The sequence below is a fragment of the Pterocles gutturalis genome, unplaced genomic scaffold (assembly GCF_000699245.1).
Source record: "Pterocles gutturalis isolate BGI_N339 unplaced genomic scaffold, ASM69924v1 scaffold45945, whole genome shotgun sequence".
NCBI classification, from domain to species: Eukaryota; Metazoa; Chordata; class Aves; order Pterocliformes; family Pteroclidae; genus Pterocles; species Pterocles gutturalis.
The window spans coordinates 8,311-18,499 of NW_010139906.1; the positions used below are offsets into that span (position 1 = coordinate 8,311).

General features: G+C 38.8%; 1 protein-coding gene across 1 annotated transcript in view; it reads right to left on the reverse strand.

Moving 5' to 3' along the window:
* Positions 1-35: 35 nt before the first annotated feature.
* PDXDC1 (pyridoxal-dependent decarboxylase domain containing 1) overlaps positions 36-10,189 on the reverse strand; it is a gene marked incomplete at its 5' end in the record, with an annotated part of 13,907 nt that continues 3,753 nt past the window's right edge. The window contains 10 exons of the mRNA XM_010083476.1: positions 36-547; positions 1,313-1,417; positions 2,643-2,739; positions 2,830-2,922; positions 4,900-5,021; positions 5,757-5,875; positions 6,545-6,716; positions 7,531-7,636; positions 8,353-8,441; positions 9,746-9,809. Of these exons, the coding sequence (XP_010081778.1) occupies positions 294-547; positions 1,313-1,417; positions 2,643-2,739; positions 2,830-2,922; positions 4,900-5,021; positions 5,757-5,875; positions 6,545-6,716; positions 7,531-7,636; positions 8,353-8,441; positions 9,746-9,809 (1,221 nt within the window). The remainder of the gene's footprint in view (positions 548-1,312; positions 1,418-2,642; positions 2,740-2,829; positions 2,923-4,899; positions 5,022-5,756; positions 5,876-6,544; positions 6,717-7,530; positions 7,637-8,352; positions 8,442-9,745; positions 9,810-10,189) is intronic.

Here is a 10,189-nt window from a genome sequence, read left to right on the forward strand (position 1 = left end):
TACAGGAAGGATAACTGCCAATTGTTTTTACAAATGTTTATGAGCAGTTAGTAAATTCCACTAGTACTTTGGTGACACTGACATGTAGAGAATTAAAGCAACTGTAACAAGCGTACGATAAGACAAATCTCTGTCCCATGGGGGGGGAATTTGTGCAAAATCCCAGTTAATAAGTTACAGTAGTTGTTACTGTACTAGTGTGTGGCACTGTTCACATTTCAAACGCATCTTTACCACCCTGCCTCCCAGGGCACGGCCTTCCTCGGCAAAGTCTGAAAGCCACAGTCCGGATTTTATCTTTGACTTTCTTGTTCCTCTACCTTCACACAGTCGTGTGGCGATTTGTCACTGTGAACGTCCTCAGTGTCTGTTGCCTGTGCCACCTCCTTCTGCTCCGTTTTTTCTGTCTCCAAAGGTCCTTGCTCTTGGCCAGGGGACAGAGTTGGGGGTCTCTGATCCATCTTCTCCAGGTCATCACAGTGGCTGACGGAACTGGTCTCACTGAATGCATCAGAACTTCTTAGAGACCTTTTAAAAATTTTCTGACCTGTGAAGTGTTTGAAGAACAGAGTGCCAATGAAGGCAGCAAATACAAAATGTGGTATGCACAAGTTACATTTCAAAGAAAGTATCTGAATTTTACAACTGCAAAGAAATAGATTTTATTTGGGTGCTAACTTGTACCCTAAGCACAGACAGAGGTGTGCAGTTACAGATGTGTGCGCAAGGACATGGCACCTGTTACTTTATCCTGTGTGAACAGAGACTTAAAATTTATCTGCAAAACAAGCTGCCTACATGCACAGTGAAGTCATTCTTGGGTAAAAACTTGCACTGAAAGTCGCAGGCTGGAAGCCAGCCAGCTCAAAAGGTGAGCTAAACCGTGGTTTTCCTGCCAGTCAAATCAACATTAATTACTAATTGAACTACACAGAGAGTGAGCAGTTGCTCAAATACATGACTACACATTATTTATGCTTTTATTTGAAATAAAACTTCTGGCTTGTTTACCAGTTAATATTTAAAACTCAGTAACCTTGTAATATGCCAGAGGAAGACTGCAGACTCCATGGGCAGTTGTCAGTTAATGGCATAACAACTTCCTGTAATCCCAGGAAGAATTCTTGTGGCTCTTGTTCCCTGCCATGTCTAAACTAAGGGTTTTAAGGTGCATTTAAGGCACTAGAAGATGAGCTCTAGTTCCAGATATTATGAAAGATGGAAAATGACGCCAGTCTTCCTGGGTCATGCAACTTAGGGGGCAGGATGTTTTAGCAAGTTTTAGAAATAAAACTAAGATGTAGAAACTTACCAGGAAGTCTTTGCTTCGCAAGGCTGGAAGTGGGAGTTGGTGGCGGAGTACTGCCTGTTCCTTGGGCTTTTGATACATATGTAGATTCTGTGGATTCTAGAGAGCCTGGGGGGTTAAAAAAAAAAAAAAGTATTATGTTAAATATAGCACCAACTACACAAGTTTTCTGTTCATCTGTATTTATAAGGCATGTAATAATCTTATTTTTACTGCACATTTCTGAAACTGCCACTTGATGGTAGTTGGTTTCCGAGTACCTGCGGAGGAATGAAGTTTCCCCTCACACTCACTTCACAACACTGCCACACCCCGTAGTCCTTTTCCCCTTCTCCAGTGGGCACCTGACATATTCCCAGCTGCACACTATGGAGCAGGGCAGTGGAAGGGGAACCTAGCTATGAGGGGGAAGTGTTCCCAAGGAAACCTTCCTGTTCTCTGCCGTACAAGCCTTCCAGTCGGTGCATCAATAATCAGAGAGATCCCAAATACAGCAGGAAGTGTTCCTCGCCGTTTACAGACTCACAGACAGCTGGGCTGTTCTAGCTCTGACAGACACACTGCTGCGTTCAGGAGTTTTCTAAAAGTCCGCCACAATCTTTACAGTGAAAACTTAAATTTCAGAAAGTATTATGTTAGTACATCACTCTTAATGATGTAACAGCTATACACAGTTCTTTTCACATCACCAGACATGAATTACAAATATATGAGTAAAACAGGCTTTTGCACTGCAATACTCCATTAATGTCCCCCACAAAGCCACCTTCATGCTAGTCCTCAGCTACTTGCAGCCTGTCCTGGTCAGACATTGCTCTATTTAACAGGCAAACCAGTACTTCATCGGTCTGGCCATAGCCAGATGAGATCTCAAGCCAGGATTTCAGAGAGATCAAGTTCCAGTAGCACAGCGAACATCCCAGTGCCCCTTCGCAAGCGCACTCAAGGGGATACGTGTGCACATATGTGGGGAAACAGATGTTGTAAGACCTACACTACCCTGCTAGCTTACACATGTATAAACACCCAACTTTTGCAGAGTATGGAGCCAAAAGCCACAGAAATTATTCCTCTATTAATAAATACCAATGTCTAATAGAGCTTTTAAAATGTGACTCAACATGGAAGAACAAAATATAAACTATACAAGTGAGGTTAGAAAAGTGTCTTATTAAGGATTACAGAAATAGCAACGAGCATGTTCTTTTACATCCTGAGGGTAGATTGTCACTCACTGTCAAATCAGCACAAGAAAGGGCATTGCAATTTTAGTATTAAATTGGAACAGTTTGAACAACAGCGTAACGTGGCTGCAGATGGCACGGAGACCTACCTGCTGTTAAATTAAACGTTCTTCCCTTTGGTAAGGCTTGGAATGGAGAAAACCAGTTCAGCACAGAGCCTACTACAGGTATTTGTCGTAGCAGTCCCTGCAAAGTACACAAACACTGGCTGGTGAGCAAGCAAAGCATGTTGTAACAGGTTATTTCAAGTTACCTGGACAATGTTTATAGCCTTACCTCTTCTAGAAGCCGTTCTTCATTTGCTCTCTGAAGCTGAAGTTGTGCTTCCTGTATCCCTTTTCTAACAACTTCAGTCATATTTTCCAACAGCTAATAAAAACCAGAAATTTTATTATTATACATATTATTTGGACTTGAAATTGTCTTTTTAGTTCAGGTTTTGAGGATGTAAACACAGTAGTCCGCTATTTTTCTCATTTAAGACAGTATTTGACAATCACTGTTTCATTATGACTGCAAATTAAAGAACAAACAGGCTGACTGCAGGATTTTTAGAGGATCTACCCAGAGGACAGAATGTCATATAAAAAAAGGAATAGTACGTATTTTTCCTTACTTGGAGATGAGCCTATGACCCAAATTTTTCAAAGAACTGTTTACCACATAAGCATTTGTCAGATGCTGGTTATGACTGGGAAGAATTTTTAGGTTTATAGAGAAGATCTTGGTTTCTGTAAGTGCCCAGGACTTAAGCCAGCCTCACAGCAAGTCTAACCAGGTGTGTGCCTGTCTAGCTACAGATTCAACCTTGTTTTCTCAAATCTATTACACAACTGCCAGTCTGATCCCTGTGGCATCCTATGCCAGCATCAGTGATGTTTTACACTGCAAAGGACAAGCAGCTTGAGAGAGCTGTAGGGACAATAAATGATAAAATGAAAGAGATCAAAAAACAAAGTCACAATTTTGTCATGTGCAAGACAAATGCCAGTTTCCATAACTTAATACGGGTTTTAATATTGCACAAGGCCCAGAAGACAGACACTTCCTCCAAAATGCTGAAAAATTGGGTGTCACTTCATAGAAACGAAGGAAAGAGAGGAAGCTGCTCCTTTTCCTTGGGGGAGAGGCAAGCCAGGAATTCACCACCACAGCGAGCTAAATAGCCCCATGTACGAACCACAGGAGTGCGATGGGGCTGCATCTGGACTACAAGGAAGAGCCAATGCATTCTCTGGTCCAGTCAAAATGTTTGTCTTAAATTTTAGTTCTGCCTTTTAGTGTACTTATCTATATGTCCTAAAGGCTTGCTGATACTGGAGTCTGGTTTTTTTTCTAAAAGCTTCCCTCTTGTACCAAACATCACTTATCTAAATGATGCAGGTGTCATTCTCGCAGACTGGTTCTGCTTCTCACTTTTGGATCAAATGGTGTAAGATCCTTTCAGTACTACAGATTTATTGTAGCTGGCTCCAAGGACTGCACCTTTCTGAGTCCTCCACTACTCTTTGTTCCTCCCTAGAAGCTTCAGGGAAGCATTCAGTTCCTCATCTTTCAACTACAACAATTAAAAAACTGAAGGTACTCTACAGGCAAACGATCTTTCATCTCACCCTCAAAACAGCATAGGGAATCAAGAGTGGGCAGAAAGTCTCCAGAAAGCACTTCTATAAAAAGTTTCATTGCCAAAACCAACATATTCTCATAGGCAGAAACAGGAAAAGGATTTCTGAAGTGCTGTTTATTTTTTAGCTGAGGAAATTAAATGCCCAACACTAGAGCAATGAAAGGACAGCCGGTTCATTTGTGATGCAGGCCAGGAATTTTGCTTCAGAGAACATCTGGAGACCGTGAATCAGGTAAATGCTTTTCCAAAAAGGAGTTACATCATCAGCTTTATTACTTAAATAGGTAATTTGTAATTTCCTTTTTAAGACAACAATTTAAAATCTTTCAAACGTTTTAGGGAACAGTCTTATCCTAAAACTGGTATAAACAATCTCAATCCCACCACATCTAGCAGTGATGAGAAACACCAGCTCACAATCAGCCTCCACCTTCCCCCTCTTTTCTATTTGACAGCTTAAATTTTAGTGATGAAATGAGCCTATTTCAGTACTACCAACGTTTTTCATTAGAACTACTGAACACAGGACCGTGAACATAAATCAGGACATCCTCAGAACATCATAATCCCATAACAAAAGTTCTTCTCACGTGGACATAGTTTATTACTTCCACAGTAATTAATACAGTTTGTTACAAGCAATTACAATTGTCCTGAAGCCAATATGGAAGGGGGAAGAAAAAGGTGCCTGAAATGCTCTGTGATTTATTAATACATACTCTCGAATTTTCTTCAATTTCTCTGCCTGTTGCTGCAATAGTTTCAACTAACTCTGACACGTCCAGATCCTCGGTTACCATGCCAATATAAACGCAGTTCTTCTGCCCTCCAAACTCCGGACCTGTAAGCACAGGAGAACCAAGTCTTTGCAATATATAAAAATGCATTCTCCCAATAGGTGCCACACCCATGCTTCTGAATGTGGAAATCCTAATACCTACATACACACACCCCCCCCTTACTTCAGTAGCTAAGTGGAATATCTGCACAGGTATAAACTATGCAGACTAAAAAAAGCTCACCCCTGTGGGTTTTCAAGAAGAGAAGATTAAACAACATCTAAACAAGAAAAACAGTAGATACAGCCAAGGAATTGTATAATAAGCATCAGGGTTGAATATGCTTTCAACCCGTTACTTTCTGCTGCTGACAGATTACTTGGTTCCACAATTCTAGAGCACTTAATTACTGAAAGCTGACTAGAAAAAGATCAGAGTTCTGAGTAAGCAAATTAATATTATTTCAGCTAGAATATTGCACTCCGTAAATGTGAAAATGCTGCTAATTATCATGAAAGTCATATGAAGGTTTTGATCTACCCCCAGAAAGCAGTGAACTGAGCAGTGATTTGAATTAAATCTGCCTTTCACTAGATACAGCCCTAACTGAGAAGGTTCAGTTTAAGAAGAGCAACACTGCAGCTTTTATTCCTCCTGACAAGGAAACTCCTTGGTCTAGTTGCTCAAAGTCAGTTTTCACAAGTATTTCTGGAACAGTGCACCGTGCTCAAGGCTGCTGAACATTTACTAAACTAAAACGGGCGAGGAGGAACAAGTTTTTTAAACAGTGCAGTTACCCAAAGAAAAAGTGAGATCCGACTCCAGTTCATTTAATTTTTTCAGAAGTTCTGTATTGATTTTTTCTAGTTCTTTTTCTTGTTTGTCATCATTCTTCCCATCACTGTGATAGTCGTATCTTCAAACCAAGCCAGAAGATTGTCATTTCACTTTACAGTACATACAAAAATATATATACATTTAGCATGTTTCTACAAATTTCTGTATTTTATGAACCAAAAAAATCTTAGAACATTACAGCTTAGATCAACAAGTTTATTGGCATTTGTAATCAGAGGGTTTTTTTGGGGGGGAGATTGCTGCTGCCAGCTTAACTGAACACAACAGATTTCTAGGTAATATATTGATTATACTTCAGCTGGTTTGACTATACAGAAGCTTTCCTAGAAGACTGTATCAGAGGATCAGAACAGACACTTGAACGGTTTTATTACATATATAAGCAAATCCCATTATAGATAAAAATGTAAGTTACACTTGGCTAAGTATAGTAGGATGCACTTGCATCTTATGTATTCATCCAACAGATCCACACACTGCCTCCAATATTAGAACTGTTGCCCTACTTTTGCTAAAACAGCTCTTCAGCTTTTCTTTAAAAAAGAATGAAAGTAAACAACATTTAAAAGGTATTTTTTTAAGAAGCACTCAAAAGTTTCAACTGGGTGAAAAGCCAGATACTAATCAGCAAACCATACATTCAAATCACCACTGAATAGACCACATACTTATAAGTTAATGCATAGTGTATACAAATACATAATGAAGAAAATATTGAAAAATGTACCTTACAACACCTAATCCTGGCCAGCTGAGATCTTCAATATATAACAGGCCTACTGTTCTTCTCACTTCTTGCTCAAATTCCTCTCTCAGTTGCAGTGTACTTGTCAATACTGGTATCTTCATTTTTAAGCAGTCTACTAACTGATCAACATCTTGTATTTCAGTTCCTAAAACTAAGGAGCCGATGATAAAAGTCAATGGATGTACACATAGTACGATAATGGATAATTAATTAGCTTCCATGCTGGTTTAAAACAAAACAAGCAAACAAACCACACCATCACAGCATCACCAAGTAATTTTATTCTAAAATCTATTTTTTTGTGTACACCAGAATCCTCTCAGGTCAGTGTCAGGTGTAGCCTAAGCCACTCACTCCACACAAGCTAAAAGGAGACACCATGCGTCACCCTGAGCCCCTGCAAGTTGCTCTGTGCATCTGCCAAGTCTAAACAAAGTACGGATACAGCGCTGGCTTAAACATGAAATTTAGGATGCTTTCCAATACACAGATTTTTTACTCCCCCCACCCCCCATCAGTAATTACAGAAAAATCTAGAAGTTTAGTAAATCATCTAGTCAAGTAGCTGTATTTTGAACACATGCACCATTTCAGTGCTGAAACACCTGTGTGGAAAGGTCAAGCACCTCGTGTTAAGCAGCTGAGAGACGTAAAGGTAGGGATGATTTATCCTTCATATTTCTTTTATAATTGTCAGAAACAAAAAGCTTCTCCCCTTGCTTTTCCTAATTAATTTAAAAAATAATCAGTAAAAGTCTCTCTCTGCAGAGGTAGTGAGGCAATGTCACCCACAACAGCTAAGCTGCTTCTAATGCACCCATTGCCAAGGCAATAAAAAAACCCCTCACCACAGGACAATATACTACAGCGTTTCTTGAGTATATCTGCTTTTGCATCGGGAAATTGTTGTACAATTCTGTAGCAAGCCCCAGTTTTTACAAGTGGCTCAATTAAGTGAACGTTACCTGCAGAAGTCATTAGTGAGCTAAAACGCACACATGTGCCTTCATCTTCCAGTTCTACCACATCAACTCCGCTGGCAGGAACCAGCTGTGCCAGCTGCTCTCCCAGCTGAAGGGACAAGGCAGAGTTAAGACAGGTACAGAGCATGACCTCTTGCTGTCGCGGACCCAGGCCACACTCTGCCCACAGTTAAGGAGAACCACGTGCTAAACACAGTTTTCTGTATTTCTGAAAATCACTTCTTGTAACAAAATACTTCAGCGTGCTCGTGATACGATAAAGTTTAACGTATGCTTAAAATAATGAAATTCAGGATAAGCTACAAGTCAGAACTATTTTCTGCAAAACTGTCACTGTCATTAAGTATGCCACCATTACTACGCAATTGATTAAAAATGGTTATGTGCTCAGCTCTCTGAAAGCACAGGCTTCTAGGATTAATTCTCTTTAGATCTGGAAAAGAAAGATGCCTATTCATGGATACACAGACACTGTCAATTAAGTATCTAGCTGATTAAAGAGAGTTCTAAAGTTTTCACATATTCCCACAAGACCAAGGAAAAAAAATCCACTACCAAAAGCTTAAGATGCAGTAACAATTGCAGTGGTAATTACATGTAAAACAATCAGAAATATGAAAGCAACTTTGCTTCAGAGCAAATTCCCCTTTTAAATCCAAAATGCCCACTAGTTTTGCAAAGGATATCAGCCCAAGAATAACTGTCTGACTAGTCTACCAAAAATTTTATCATTACTGATAACCCCTGGAAGCATTCCACTATCACTTTTTTTTTCCCCTAAAGAGAAAAAGCATCCATTCTTACCCACTGATTGAAAGTGTCATAAATGTGTCTTTCATTGCTTATTATGGGGTGCTGAATAGTTGAGGCCTGTGCAGCATGTGAAGTTTGATCTGAATCCAAAGATACAAGAATCACAGAAGTGGATTTTTATTTACTTAATTAAACAAAAGGCAACCTAAAATTTAGATAAAAGACAATTATATTTCCTAGGTAATGTAACACATCTACATGATGTACTAGACCTCAAGCAGACTAATGAGGATTTTTTTTAAAGGTATGTTGAACATGACAAATACTAGAAGTAAATCAGAGTTGAACATACTAGTTTTAAAAACAACCAATAAAATACTTCTCTCAGTTTTGAGGTTCAAATGCCCCAATAGAAGTAAAAACAATGTTTTCACAAAGCAAAATCCTGCCACAGCAGGATGCAGTATTTGATTGGATGCATCCAGATACTTTTTTATCAAGTTTTAGTGATTACTTTCTGTTTTAAACCACACAAAAATAATACTAAGGATTTAAGAGTCCATTATACACATAGCATGCAGAAATGGCCAAACACCTTACATCCTTATAATTCAGGCAGGTGACTTCTCCCTAGTAAAGCTTTTCAAATAAATGCATCCATGTACAAAGCAATCCACTAATTAGATTAAAACCAGCCTCCCCATGCCCAACACAAAAAAATCCACAGACAATTAAAACCAACACTCATAACAAAACTACAAACTTTTCTAGTAGTGTTTTGCCTCACCCCAGCTGGACATTTCCCTACCCCCAGAGTGTGCACAGAAAAACAGCACAACGATGTCCTCTGCTGTAACTGAGAGGACAAAAATCCTCTTTCTTGGAAAGCACATCTAAGTAAGGATGTTCTGCTCAAAGCCACATGTGGCATGGCTACTGTATTCCCATTACAGGATTTCCAGAGCTGTTCCTAATGTGTTCTGCTATTTTTAAACCATTGAAACAGCAAGTGTAATCGATAAAACAGAGAAACATGGTTCTTGCAACTAGCAACTAAAAGTTTAAAAGGAACTGAAAGCTTGAGCAAAACTGAGGAAGATCTTCCCCCATCAGTACACTTGAACACAGATTGCAGCTTATGACAGACTTTCATCATCTGCTCTCAAGATCAAAATCATATGCACATCTCTCCTCACTCAAAAAAGCAGAATTTGACTTGTTATGAAAATTTAAAGCACTGCAGTCTATCTAAAAGAAGAAGCTATCACATGTATGGATTCTATCACTAGATTATGATCAGCATTCACAACCTTTTTAAAAAACATGTTACACAAGAGAAGTGCACTACATAACATTTTCCTCATCAAATTCACTTTACGAATTAGTAGCTTAAAAAAACTATAAAGAGAGGGGAGTTGGTTTTGGTTTTAAATAAATCCCATACCTCTATTTGAATATTCCCGGCAGAACTTGAAAACCACCACTGGTGAACTCAGTTCATCTTCAACCTTAAAAAAAAAAAAATCAGATATATTTTCACATACTTTTTAAAGATTTAACACTGTGTGTAATTCCTTGATCTGCTTCATTCAGCAGTTTATTTTGTTTTGACAGCACTAACAATGTTGACACTATCTCAGTATTAAAAGTTAACTCTAGGAATGGAAGTAAACATGAACACAGGAAAGTAAATCATTATTCAGTCAAAGCAGAATTTAAGGTATGCATAATTAACATAATTAACATTGGGGGACTGTAAAGCAAGAAACCTAAGCAATTTCATTAGCAAATACACTGTATTAAATAGCTCATTTAGCTTTAAGTATTTTAAGATATTAACATTTTAAAAAATTATCTTGGAAATTGCCCCAGAATCACCGGAGAATAT